This window comes from Maylandia zebra, linkage group LG7 (assembly GCF_041146795.1).
Source record: "Maylandia zebra isolate NMK-2024a linkage group LG7, Mzebra_GT3a, whole genome shotgun sequence".
Lineage (NCBI taxonomy): Eukaryota > Metazoa > Chordata > Actinopteri > Cichliformes > Cichlidae > Maylandia > Maylandia zebra.
The window spans coordinates 24,459,942-24,474,817 of record NC_135173.1 but is presented as its reverse complement, the minus strand read 5'-3'; the positions used below and the strand labels follow the sequence as shown (position 1 = coordinate 24,474,817).

Sequence of the window (14,876 nt, the reverse complement as noted above, 5' to 3'; positions counted from 1 at the left end):
CCTGTTGTTTGACACTTTGCATCCGAACATGTTCGTTATGATAATTAATTATAACTCTGTCCCAGTCCAGGGAGATCAAATTTAATACAACTTTATATTTTGTTTCCCTGCAGCATGGTGATGTTTTTATTATTCCTTTTAGCAATAAGGAAGTGTCTTCAAATATCAAAACACTTTGCAATATAATTTCATTTAGTTTAATGCCTGATGTTAGATACATGCTACAATCGAGACACTGAGTGCCTTTGAATAAACATTGAGATCAAATCAGTGAAGGTGACAGGATGTGTAAACGTTTAGCCTATGGTGCTGTGAACATATCAACACATATCAACGAAATATATGTCAATATAATCTGTAATTAATTTGGGGCATTTAACATTTGATGTTACTGTAAACGCAGGTTTACAAATCGCCCGTTAAATTGCATCTCTTTTTGTTTTTATCCTCCTACTCTTGATCCTTAGTGCAGTTCCTTAAGATCCCTTCCTTCTTTAATGCTTTTCTGAATGACTTCCTGTCTTACAAAGGAGGTCTGAACATCAGGTGGATGGGGCTTACAGCCAGAGTTGTGTTACTTTGATTAACATGTTAAGAAAATCTACTTTTTGACATCATCGAGAGCTAAGTGTAGAAAGAACTGTCTGAAAGTGAGAATTTAGAGAACCTGCTGAGTTTTAATTGGTATCATTTTTGCTACATTTGGCATTTTTTGCAATTTATTTATTCAGGTTTTCAGGGGAAAAAAATCTAATGGTTTAGAGGTCTCAAAAACTCCCAGACTCCTGTATCAAAAACAGTACACTTTGCGTTACAGGGATAACACAAAATTGACATTGACATAGAGGCGAGACACACTGTTCAGGTTGCTGTCAGGCAAGAAAGCTAATACACAGAGAGAGAGAGAAACCTGTTCATCCACAATTTAGAATCACAAATTAACCTCACGTGTCTGTCTTTGGACTGTGGGAGGATACGGGAGCATCTGGAGAGCACCCACAAAGAGAACATGCAAACCCTGCAGACAGTCCCCAGGCAGGTTCAAACCTAAATCTTCTTGCTGTGACACAGTAGCACTATCCACTGCACTGCCAACTGTCTTAAATATGTTAAGTAGAAATTTAAGGCTCTTTTTTGCTGTGACAAGATGACTTAGACTGCATATTTGAGTTTTTTATTAGTGACTCTAAAATCTTCCAAGGGCCTTTTGTGCAGATGAAATTTCTGAATGTCTTATTGTTAACTCATTCACATCTTTGTGTTTTTGTGCAGAATGGTAATCCACAGAACCCATACTGCACTGGTATTGAGGGTGTGATGGAGGCCTATTACCAGAGTCTCAAGAGTGTACGTCTTTATGGACCCACCCACTTCTCCCCTGTTATTAACCATGTGGCCAGGTACGTCCATTATAAATACACCGAGGGATGTGAAACATGTGGTCTGACACGTGTTAATGTCATTAAGCACCATGTCACCAAGAATTGTGCAGCTCAGCAGGAAAGATTCCTAAAAGATTAATCAGCCTTGGTGAAGTTACAGCTTTAAGTGGAGGGAAAAGATGGGGATAAATGTGCTAACAGCACCATCACCTGAGAGGAATCAATACCTGCTGTGGTGGTTTGAACATGCAAAGTGGTCATCACAGTGCTTTCAGCAGAAGTCTGCTTCTAGCCTGCACAGTGGCTGATAGACTGGCTTGAGGAGCAAGAATAGGAGCTAATGAGATTTGAAGAAAAAAGAGAAAACAGCTGAGATGCACCTCTGAAGAAATGGCAGTGTGACTCAGTGTTTTCATAGTATACAAACAGTTGGCATTAAGCAGGATTCCCTTATTTAGCAGCAATACAGAAAGTATCAGCTATATGTAGTAATAACACCAAACCAAGCTGCTACATTATACAATCAAAAAGCCAGATGATAAATTAAAAAATAATTGAAATCAACTTCGAAGTTCATTCTGCATCTCCATGTTGTCAAAAGTCTATACAAGGCTCAGCATCACTTCTAATTTCATGATGGTCGGCTCATTCCATCATTCTGAAATAAACACGGGCATACCACTACTACTATTCCTACTCAGTTGTTAAAACATATATAATGAGTGCTGTAAAAATTTTAGGTTCTAATACTTTTCTGGATATATCTTTTTAAAAAATGGTTCATCAACCCTCTTTACGGCTATTCTTTTGCACATTGAAATCTGCGTCAGACTATCAAAGATAAAAGCCTGAATATGTTATTGGTCATTGCCACCATCAAAATGAATCAGGATCTGTAATTTGGTAAAGATACAAAAAATGAAGAAAAACATTCACGCTCTTACTGTAAAGTCATATAAAGACAAATATTTGAGCATATAAAGTTTTTGATTAGTATTCAGAATGATTGAAATTTACAGAAAAGCTTGAATTTAATTTATTTTTTTCAAATTTTAATCGCCCGATAAATCTTTTAATGTATAACTATAATTATCGTATAGAGTAGTTTCCTTTCTTTTTCCAAAAAGCCATCGATTGAATCATTTACTGAATCCAAAGATTAGACTTAAAGTTCTTAAACTGTTCTTTTGAACATAGTTTTAAAATAACATTTATAAGCTCAGTGCATACAGGATTATGATTGCTGGCACCACTGCTGTGAATAACAGTAAATGTCACACCTCCTACCGCTTCACAGATATACAATAGATAAATCCCTTTCTGGCCATCCCAAGAGCCATAAATAGAAAATTCCCTATGCTTCAGTGTTAAAGAGTTCGAAACCAGATCAGCGTGAGACATACCAAGTTGACTTTTCACTGGATCAGCAAATATGCTCTTCTAAAGGTTTCAAATATTTAAAACAAGTAATACCTTTAGCAGATACTGAAAGCTGTCAGCTGCACTTACTCAATTCACACAAAAAAATCACCGATAGAAAGTTACGTGCTGTTTCCTAGTTCTGTGTCTTCCAACTCCCACCTGACATCCTCTATTGCCAGATCTTGTCTCATGATCCTCAAGATTGACTGTAACAAGCACTTTCCCCCCCCTTTCATCATCGGCTTTCAAATCCCATCTCTGCAAGCGTCGTCCGCCCACTCAGCCTGAGAATAGATGCATTGTTCACTCCTCACTTGTGTGGAGCATCTGACTGAAATCCAGGAAGATGGCACTTAGAAACAGTGGCATCAAGTCACGTCAAATCACTAATTGCTTGACTGTTTTCACCTAAGAGTGTTGTTTAATGTATGGTCTCAAAATGCCATGGCACATCACTTCAAAAGTTTTGGTTCATATAACGAAAACCTCTGCAGGCATTGGCTGAATCCATCATGTTTAACAGTATTTTTTTAACTGTTATGAAGTCAATGTAATAAACTTGTTCTGCATGAAACTATATTTCAAAGTATTTATCTTTGTATACTAATTGGGTTTCTATATTAACTTTTAATGCTGCAAGTAACATGTTATACGCTATAATAATCACATACTAATAAGCATTAGTAAGGCATTAGTGTTTACTTAATCATTTATAAAGCATTACTCCTCCTTAGTATGTAATTAAATACAGGTATAAATGTGTGTTCTTTAATATATATTATCATTGTGAATGTGTTAATAAAAGTTTAATAAATACTTTTCATTGAAATGTAATATTTAGAAATGTTGTGATTACAAAAAACGTTGGAAAAAAGTCTGGCTTTCATTGAGAATAGGTGTGAAATACTTGAATGAAAACCAGTTTTTGTGCGCTTTGTGTGTTAAATACCCCAAACCTCAAACTAATTAGTGTAGCCATGCCCTTCAAATATGCCTATTTCACTTTTTACGTAATTTTTTTTGGGCCTGGCAACTACACGCAGCTGTAATTGGTCCAGTTGTCTTCCATAAAATAAGATTATAATTTTATTGATCTCTGAGGGATAATAACCTAATATGAGATTTTATCTAATAAGGTGATTGCTGAGGGCAATGTGTGGGGCTTGAGACAGGGGGATTTTAAAGGGCTGCTCCAGCAAGTTAATATTGTGCTCTCATAAAATTGGATCTTCCATAAACTTGCTCCCTCTGACACATAAACTGGTAAGTGCAGTACATATTAAAACTTTAATCAGCTTCAGATGAAAAAAATGCTAATGAAATACCAACAGGATTAAAAATAAAGAAATCAAGTTTGTTAATGATGGAAGTGCATTTTGCATCTTGCAGTTACAGTTAGGATGCCATGCCGGCAGCCTCGCCTCTGTCAGTGCGCCCCAGGGTGGCTGTGGCTACGATGTAGCTTGCCATCACCAGTGTTTGAATGTGTGTGTGAATGGGTGGATGACTGGATGTGTAAAGCGCTTTGGGGTCCTTAGGGACTAGTAAAGCGCTATACAAATACAGGCCATTTACCATGGTGAAATGCTATGTTATTAGCTTATGCTAGTTAGCTTGGTTATGTAAGAAGCATTGTCCATAAACTGTATAGGTTTATTCTCCGAAACTGAAGCAGGACATAGCAAGCCATTTATGAGTCTCCAGTTTAGTGGCTACAATTAACAGAGGTGAGGCTGGGATAGTATTAACTAGACTCTGTGTTGGCATACCTGTTAAAATGGCCATGCCCCTAACTTTCAGGCCTACTAGTATTCATATGGTACTAAAAAGTAAATGCAGTTACATGCAGTTGTTATAAAGGGTGACACGATTCAAACATCATGGTTTCAACTTGGTGACTTTAACAGAGGAGCTTTTGGAGACGACCTCATGTGGAAATTATAGGAACTGCAGTTTGTGGCGCTTTGACTTTCACTTCATTTTTCCACCCAGAAGTTGATTTTTGGGGCAGTTTTTTGTCATTTTTTGATCGCCTGACCTCTGACACATCATCTCTTTGCACACCAGGTATGCCTCGGCAGTGACAGACGGCTCACAGTACTTCATCCTGCTCATCATCTCTGATGGCGTGATCACAGACATGGCGCAGACCAAGGAGTCCATAGTAAATGTACAGTAGCACTTCACATTTAACCTCTGGTCTATGTATATTTTAAAATGTTTTTCAACTTATTTAAACTGGTAAGCACACAGTGGGTTACTAAACGTGATCTACTGTAGCAGTCCGTGAAATGTGTGCTTATAATCGTTCAGTTAATTTACTGTAGAACTTGCAAGGAACCCTGAAGGTATGATTAAAACCCCAATAGAGGCCTAATAAACTAACAAACATCTAATATGAAAGCGAGAGGGCGAAAAGCAGTGCAGCTGCTATCTTTGCCTCTTCCCTCTCTTTGTCTCTCATCTTTACTAATGAGGGAAGTAATGGAAGAGAGGGTCAGTCTGGTCACCACCACGTCCCTTACCCCCCCCACCCCCAACGCTGCTATGTTCAGCTCTAATAACTCTGCTTTCTAATTAGAGTGATCAGAGTTAATGTGTGTAACGATTTTGGGCGAGCTCATATATTTGGAGCCTCGGCTGCTTGGGCTTAATGCTCCGCACGGCCTCAACGCGCATCCGCTCTCCTGCTTCTTTTTCCACTTTGCCCCCCGTGTGACGTAATGTTATTGTAAAGTGAGATTTGAGAGTAATTATTTACTAGCCCGTGGAGGATCCATGCCCTTCATATCTCAAGCAATTTGGGCGTCCGTCTAATAACCCGGGAAGTTATGAAACACTGAAAAAGCTTCATTCATCCTTCATCAATCCAACTGTACTTTGCTGTCCCACTCAACTAAGATTTAATAAACAATATTGCTATGCAGGCCTGGAGTTCAGCTGCAGCTCAGGGCAGAGGAAGATGTAAATGGGAGTCATTATTTAGCTGTCAAGCTTCGAGAGATTTAGGTTGCAGATGCATGAAATTAGAAACCGTAGATCTCGCCAGGCGAGGGGCTTTATAAAACCGGCTGCAGAGTAAGGACGTAAGGCCCCGTCTGCCTTAACAATGGTATTTAATTTTTTCTATAGAGCTTCCTTTCCTTGGACTGTAACAGTTAATGTATAGTTGGTAATTTGCAGGCCTATTTCACTGGCAGCCTGCACGGTTTAAGATAGCAAATGGTGAAAAGAATGAACGCTGCCTCTTCGCCGCCTTTGATGTGGTTATTCTGTCACTTTCCACCCTTTACAGGCCTCGTCTCTGCCCATGTCTATTATAATAGTTGGGGTTGGACCAGCGGAATTCGATGGTAAGCAGGCTGAATGTGTGTCCGTGTGCAAATACGTGTGTGTTTAAAAGCATGCAGTAATCTTTTGCCCTCACCCCTCGTTCTGCTTCCTATCTTGTCTCCCACATGGTTTAGCCCTTCCTCGTGCAGCTTTTCTTTTCTTCACTCCTCCGCTTACCCTCCCCTTAATTCTCCCTCTCCTCCTTCACAGAAGCCGAGGTAAAGGGGATTTGATAAATTCTCGCTTTTCAGTCCAGCAGCACTCCTTTTTTTCCATTCTTCTTCTTCTTTATTTTAAATGCGCAAGGGCCACATCACTCTGCGGTGTTCCCTCCCTGAAACATTGGTGTTTACAGTTCACAGAGCAGTCCTCTGTTAAAAAAAGAAAAGAAAAACAAGCTCACTCACGGGGAGCAATGAGCCTGCAGAGTCAACGGGATTAGCACGCATATGAAGTCAGAGTGCGCATTCGCTTTATGTCCCTGTGGTGCTCATTGCTGGCTGTGCTTACATGTATTCGGGCACGTTCCTCTTATGCGCATAGCTACGTGTAACTCACGGCCCCGTGGCTTCACGCTCAGCCGTGCAAATTCTGTGTACTCCTGCCCATTTGAGACTATCAACACTCTAAGTGTAAGCCTGTGGCATGCTAATGACGTTGGCAGGTTGAAACACAAAAACCGTGTGTCATGTTTGCTCACCGCAACGTTGACGTGGCTGTTCAAGCCTCCTGACGGGGTGTTACTGATGCGCTTCCCTCCTCAGAAATGATTGAGCTGGATGGGGACGAAGAGAGGATCTCATCCCAAGGACGATACGCGGAGAGGGACATTGTTCAGGTACAGAATACTCCCGAAGACACGGCTGACTGGCTGGAAGGCTGTTCACTCAGCAGAAAGTGTTGAGAGAAATGTGGGATTTATGATTAATGGGAAAGGGTCATTGTGCTTGACCTTCTACTGTGCTCTTGTTCTGAGTCTGCTGGTTTTTCTGTCTTCTCTCCGCTGTCTCGACCCTTATTTCTTCCTCTACGTGCAATATTTTTCTCTTTGTTTTCCTCTCTTTTGCTTTCTTTTTCATAATTTTGCATAAGCGTTTTCTGTTTTTTGTCCACATCTCATTTCCTATATTCACCTTTTCTTTGTTTCCTCTTGTTAAGGTTCAAATATTGAGGAAGCCAAAAACCACCATGGTCCAACAAGAGCTTGGTCAAACAATTGATTTTAATGAATACACGCGTGGGAAGACCACTCTGTACGCAGACAGGGATTGATCTTCAACTTAATCAAAGCATACACAGATTTTTATAGCATCAGGGTTTGAATTAATGACGCCCCTTCATACGTCACAGATACTTTTCATACATAGGTCACATCAAAACCAAAATGACTTTTAACACAGTTTAAAAGAACATTGTCTTCATCTTCATAACAGATGTTTCCTGTCAACCTTTCTGATTAGCGCTTCTTCAAAACCGCAGACAATGATTTTGCAGTGAGCGAGCACTTCTGCAAGCCCACAATTACAAGCAAACATGATATCTCACGACCTTACGTGGCACTCTGTGTCACCTCTCACCTACTAACGCTCACAGTCAAACAGAGGCCACTGTCAACCTTTTACTAAAACTATAGATGTAATATAAATTGAATAAATGTTTTAACCAAGAACCTCTACTGAAAGCTTAATAAAAGAATATAAAAGTATAACAGACAATTTGAATACCCTAGTTATTCACATAGCCTCGTCTAACCAGCTCCTCAGAATAACCTGCAGTTAGATTCTGCTTTCGGTTTCATTTCTGCAAACGCTCTGCAAGCCTGCAGTTTCCTGTCACTCTGACTCTGTACAAAGTGTACTCAAAATCAACAGAATCAGCACATACACACTTAAGATTATAACAACCATTCAAAAGCATTTAAGATTATAGATTCAAGCCAACAGTTTAAAGTGGTTATAACTGCACCTGTAATAAAGGCTAATTGGGTACCAAGATGTTTAAACATCTGTATGCAATATCAATACTGTAAATTATAATGCATATTATTAATGCAATGGTAATGATGATTATTATTAACAATAGCAGCAAAATATCTCTCCACTCTCAATACTCTCCTCTCCTCTTTGTCTTCATTTGTCTTATCTTTTCATCTTTGTCATTTTCTTTACTATTCTCTTATTCTCAATGTCCATGTTTCCTATTCTGTACTCTCCGCCTCTTATTTCTCTTTACATTACTTATATCTGATTTCTTCATTTCCTGTTCTCTCCTTTCCTTGTGTCCTTTCCTCTTGCTTCCCCTCTCAGTTTGTTCCTTTCAGAGACTACATTGACCGACGAGGAAATCACATCCTCAGCATGGCCCGTCTGGCTAAAGAAGTGCTGGCTGAAATTCCCGACCAGTTCCTGTCCTACATGAGAACCCGGGGGATCAAACCTGGTCCCTTGCCACCTCCTTACACTCCCTGTCCACCACCAGCTATCAACCCCCTTCTCACAAGAAGGGTAAGCCGAATTTAATGGCTTCCACCCCAGTATTGGCCAGCCGGGTCTACTGTCCTCTCTTTACGCTTCACTCTTCACTGGAAGCTCCTAAGCACATGGCAAACTTTGCCTGCATCTCGCATGTTGCACTTTTGGGAATATTTGGCCGTGAAGGGTGATGAAGACAGCCCTTAGTGCTTCTTCTGTTTAGAAGACTGGACAAAAAGGTGTGGATTTTGAAGGGCAGTGGTGGTGGCCTGAAATCAAGGAGCTGCACCAGGAAGAGTAAACGGGAAAGAAACTCGACAGACTGAATCCAAGCTGTTCCCATTTCCACTTCCTCTGTCTAAGTCATGTCACTTGATATATAAATGTTTACAAAACTGAGGAGTGGAGTGGATCTTTTATTTTCCAGGACGAAATTTATACAAATAAATGTGAATACCTTTCAGAGTCCTATTTTTCAGCTACAGAAACAGGAGATTCTGACTTTGTACAAAAATGTTTAGGCCCCAGTGCCACACACACTTATATATATATATATGATTTTTTTTTTTAATAGAAATAGAGCATGTGCCAGTTTATGAAAAATAAAGCATGCACTGTTGTCCTGCACTCAGGGCTTTGTCCCTACCACACACTGCCCCACCACCACTGCCATGTTCCATCATGAACAAACCCACCGGAAATCGTTCCACGCTCCTATCGTCTGCTCCATCCACCTGCCTTGACTCGAAAGGAAGCTGTGCTCCTTGGGAGTCTGGTCAAATCAAATGCAACAGGGACTTGAACCAGCCTTACTTTTTTGTCAGAAAACATTACTGGCACAATGGGTTATGGAAACGTGGATTTCTCCAAGCCCAGAAGTCAAAAACACACATTTCACTACCGAACCTGACTGTGTTGTTACATTTCAGAGTCTTGTTATTTTCATGAAACAACACTGTACTTCAGAAGCATTTCTGGTTTTGGTTTTTGGTTTACATTTCTCTACCTCTCACATTGTTCAGTATTGCCAAAAAATATTGTTAAAAAAAACAGCAAGTGTTGTAAGTGATATTTGGCAAGTCTGTGGTTCGTCACACAGTTTTACCTTTCTCACCACGTATACATCATGTTTGCCAAACTGTACGTTGGGAAGTATAGCATTTTGGTTGCTATCAGATTAGATGGCTCACACCTTTGTGGTAGCAACACACTTTTGATATGAAATTGAATTTGAAAACAGGTAAAAGTGCAGATTGCTTTTCTTTTAACAACTGTCTGCATGGATCAAAGTAATGACTGTAACAACAGTGTTTGGGTCCATGTTTGTGCATCAGTATTGTAACTAAAAGTCCTAAAGTTTCATATATCTCCTTAAATTCAGACTCCACAGAAAACCCATGTTTCATCATCAAATACTCGCATCCTGAAGGCTTTAAAGGTGACAGCAGCTGCTCTTTGCTTAGATTCACAGCAGTGGTTTCAATTAACACTCTCTCTTTTTCAACATGGCTGCTAATAAGTTACATAAATTTTCTTCTTTGTTATACTTATTGTTAGCAAGAACAGTCAGCATGGCATCTAATAAAAGTTAGCTTAAAATTGGAAGGAATTTAATTTGTTTCTTTGGCTTGCTGGACTCCATATTAGCTGTAGCCACCTTAGCTGCATAGAAAGACATTGCCACTACAAGAAAGTGACCCCCTTACTCTGTTTATACATTTTGGACCCCTCTGTGCTGTGAAATAGTGTCTTTGATACGTCACACTAAAATATATTCCACCTCTCATCAGTCTTCAGTTACCTTCATCAGAAAAAAAAAAAAGGATATAGAATTTGTCTCTATTGGTAAATAAATGCCCAAAAAGCAATTGGCTGTTGTAGCAATAATAATAATATTAATAATAATGTCTGATGTACTTAAAAAATCCAACTATACCATTGGTTTAGATACAGCAAGTGTTCTATATATTGGGGCGATCGTGGCTCAAGAGTTGGGTGTTCGTCTTGTAATTCATCTTGTAATCGGAAGGTTGCCGGTTCGAGCCCCGGCTCGGACAGTCTCGGTCGTTGTGTCCTTGGACAAGACACTTCACCCGTTGCCTACTGGTGGTGGTCAGAGGGCCCGGTGGCGCCAGTGTCCGGCAGCCTCGCCTCTGTCAGTGCGCCCCAGGGTGGCTGTGGCTACACTGTAGCTTGCCATCACCAGTGTGTGAATGGGTGGATGATTGTGTATAGTGTAAAGCGCTTTGGGGTCCTTAGGACCAAGTAAAGCGCTATACAAATACAGGCCATTTACCATATCTCTCAATAGTAACTGCACTTGTTTGATTCTGACAGACTTTTAAAAAAATGTTCTACCTAATAGTAGATCCGTCCAGCCGTCCGTCCGTCCATCTGTTCAGCAATTCTCTTCCACTTGTCGTTGTCACGGTCACGGGGGGACAAACAAGTAGGTAACTGTTGCAATCTGTTGCAACTGCTGTGAATCCAAGCTAACCACAGCTGCTCTCCTTTCTAAAGAAATAAGCTACAGAACTGCTAAAGCCTATATGAATCAAGCTTAGTTTTCAGGTTATTGCACTGTCACTTTCAGATATGTTTCGGCCTTCCCGTTAATGGGTATAAGAAAGCAAAGCACAAACCATGTCCTATTAGACAAGCATCAACCACCTTGTCCAGAGGTCCCTTTTAATCCATGTAAATGTCCAAAGAAAAGCATTTTTTTCTTTATACTTTTGAGACGTGTAGTGTAGAGTTTATGTGTGTGGTAGGGCCGTATTTAGTCAAGGAATAAATATAAAAGAAGGTTTACAACACTTTTTTCTAAACTCACACCTCAAAATAACGATATACTTCTTGGCTGGTGATGCTTAATGAATATGTCTGTTATGTAATATGTTATGAACTGCTTGTAAATTCAGTTTCTTAGACGTTTCTACACTGTACAAAATTTCTGCCTTTTTGTGTATTGGTCAGTATAATGTATGTGTAATGCTGCTTCTTTCTGCTCATTTAAGTATGACATTTTATACCGAGGCCTGTAATCATATTTAAATCATGACTAACAGGCCTTATCAATGTTTATACGTAGGTTATTCATATTTAAATTATGAACGACAGGCCTGTATTTTTTATAAGCAAACTGTTAGATAGTGATGCGTGTTTAATGTGTGCAAGACATTTAAAAGCTAATGATCAAATCCACTCCGTAGCAACGTTTTTCTGCCAAATCTGAAATACTGTTAAGTGTAGCATCTCATCCCAGGATAAAAACGCTTATTCGGTTTGACTGAATAGGGTCCCTCCACGTGGAGGGGAGAGGTGACGGGATGGCGGGGACCCCGTACAACAGTCGGGATGTTGAATTGCAAAATGTAGCACTAGTTTCAAGACTGGAGCAACGTCAGCCTGAACCAGATAAGACCAGATCAGGCAGGAACAGTCTTTTTATAAGTACATGTAAATATACAGTATAATCTGTATATATTGTGCGTAGGTTTTCTGGAGAGTTGACTTGCAGCAAACTGCCGGCACTCTGTGACTCTCTTCCTGAAACACAAGGCATGGCCTTTTTATTTATTTATCAAGACAAGATGTGAGCTTCATCTCACGCCCACTCTCTCGTATATACTGTACATGCAGTACATGTATTTGTGTATGAAACATGCATGACACTTACATAACAGTGAGGGTTGTATAAAGATTAAGGGTTTCCTTCTCTTCCTCCTTCTTCTTGTTTCTGTTTTGAAATGCAGCTTGTGTTTTGTTTTATTTTTCAAGAATTTATGGGCAACTCTTAAAAAATCTAAATCTGGATCTTATTAAAAATCTGCACATGATAGAGAATAATTTTACCAATTTATTTTCTTTTAGTATCAGTGCAGAAATCCTCAGAAATGCCCAACTGGCAGAGCTAGAGATCATTTAAAAATGGCTCAGGTTCCTACTAAAAGTGTTAGCATGGGAAGCATGGTTGACATTTTCACTAATTAAACAAATGGGAGAAAAATGACCAAATGCCTCATCTCTTGCCTGTTAATTCAGCATATTCATATGTAGATATCTGTTTATAGTTATTACCATTTGCTATGCTCTGACCCTTGTACTCTGTGCGCCCATTGAGCTTTCTGGTCTCGTACAGGACAATATACAATGATAACTATGGGAGGTGTAGTGCTTTTTTTGTTTGTTTGTCCCTAACAATCAGCCTCTGATTTTCGTGAAAAGTAAATGTAACTTGACTTCTCTTTCATTACACAATCTTATAAAAGGGCCATAAATATATGAAGTTTATATAGTTTGTATAGTTTCAGTTAGAGGGGAACCTGTTTTATTAAGTCCATATTTTAATCTTGGACTCTATTAAAGTAGGATTTTTCTTTGTGTGAAAGCAGCTTCGAAGTCACAGCTAAAAACCTTGTTTATCCTCCGTCAGAAAGAAACCTTTTTTTTTTGTTTTTAGCACACTTAACTATGCCTTTAACACATTTTTCTACTAACTGGCTGCACCTCACAAAAACAAGTTTTGAACAACAGTCGGGCTGAACCTTTTCAAAGCCAGAACTGCATAGCTGGTTATGTTATGGATAAGAGCTGAGCTCATACGGGTTATTTGCACATTTACGTATTATTTCCACCTTTGTAAAAGTATAATAGGTACCATTTAAAATGAACTCTTAGTCAATGGGTGTGACAGGATGTATAGAATTCTTAAATAGCAGCAGTTCCAGATTACAGTGCTGCTCTCACTCTTGCTTCAATATGGGAAGAAACTCTAAAGTTGTCAAACTACAGAGTGGTTAGTTGATTTTTCTTTTTTGTTTTGTTTTTACTGACAAAAATGTTTTATGCATCGTACGTAGGTGAGCATTCAACAGTGTCTTAAACTCAAGAAATTCCATTAATTCCACAAGTCCTCAAGAATAAAATATCACATTCTACAACTAAATGACTTTAACACTATCCCATGTGAGATTATGTAGATCGTTTCTTTGGGATACATAGGTTTGCCCTCAAGAAGAAGACTTCAGAAATCACTGATTCTGTGAGGCTGTGTCAGTGTAGGAGTAACAATCAAAAGCATTTATTGTGTAGGACAGAAAAAAAAATCACTGCTGGTAAACAAACCAGCTTTAATGAAGTAGGCTTACACCTCGCTGCCTCCCACTGCTCATCGTCGCAGCCACGTCACTCTGCTAAAGCAGCAGCATGTCAGCATGCCAGGCCACATGAACGCCCATGTGATCTGCACAAATAACATGAACTCTGTTTGCTGTAAATTATCTTGATAAAGTGGTTTAACTGAATGCTTGTGATGAATATCCTGTTTTATCCTGATGTTTTTTATAGCATGGATTAAAACTGCATGTGTGCAACTTTTTTTTTTTTTTTTCTATCAGACATGCACCTGTGAGGTTAAAGGAAAAATTGTACTGTGACATCTTTGTGCGTTACTTCAGAATATTTAAGAAAACATTTTTGCCTTAAAAATGTCAACTGATTAGTCTTGGAAATGTGCAATGCCTTCAGATGTTTCCTTCTTCTTCTCTGATGACTTTTCTTTTCTTCTCTTTCTTTTAGTTTTATCTGTCAGTACATTGATGCACGGCCACTTCTCTGTCAGACTCGTCTCGGCATTGTTCGCTCAGAGTCAGTGGTTGAAGTGATGTGAATAACAGGGTGTATGATCCAAACAGAAAAAAACAAAACTAGACGAAAAACAAAAAAATGGTCTGTCTCGCTGAGAGGACAGAATTATTGGGCTGGGGATAGTGCTGTGTGGCATCATGCAGCCATGTTTATTTACCGTGAGATAATACTGAAACTGTTCATCTGCCCCATTTTATTTCATCAGGGGTGATTCACAATTTTGCATGATGCTTGTAGTGGCACACAAGGCCAATCAAATATGATTTCTCCATTGATATATAATTATTTTAAACCAGTTCTCGAGCTTAGTGATGTTACAAGACAGCACAGGTTTTACTGTTCTAACAGGAAACATAAAGGCCACAAACAACTTACTGATAAAAATGACTGTTTCTGTAACAACTGACGTCTTTAAATAAATATCCCTATCTAAGCTTGTTCTTTGTTTATTTGTTGTTTGTGTGCTCAGAACCCATCTTCTCATGTACAGAGCTTTGAATAATCAGACCCCATTACATGGTCTATGGGAGCCTCTCCTGTGGAACCACTTCCCAGTTTGGGAAACCAGTAACCCATGTTAAAACTTTCCTTTTTGATTTTTTAATCATCAATAATTAGT

General features: G+C 39.3%; 1 protein-coding gene across 3 annotated transcripts in view; it reads left to right on the top strand.

The window, feature by feature from the left end:
- The window catches only part of LOC101470854 (copine-8), a 94,681-nt gene extending 80,365 nt beyond the window's left edge, over positions 1 to 14,316 (top strand). For 2 of the 3 annotated variants that reach the window (XM_004564462.3, XM_014409089.3), the window contains 5 exons: positions 1,273 to 1,400; positions 4,872 to 4,974; positions 6,100 to 6,157; positions 6,902 to 6,975; positions 8,444 to 14,316. In XM_004564462.3, coding sequence (XP_004564519.2) covers positions 1,273 to 1,400; positions 4,872 to 4,974; positions 6,100 to 6,157; positions 6,902 to 6,975; positions 8,444 to 8,656 — 576 coding nt within the window. In that variant the 3' untranslated portion in view covers positions 8,657 to 14,316. Of the gene's footprint in view, positions 1 to 1,272; positions 1,401 to 4,871; positions 4,975 to 6,099; positions 6,158 to 6,901; positions 6,976 to 7,295; positions 7,391 to 8,443 lie in introns of all 3 variants that reach the window. The other variant, XM_012922809.2, reaches the window with a different exon arrangement.
- The last annotated feature ends 560 nt before the right edge of the window (positions 14,317 to 14,876 follow it).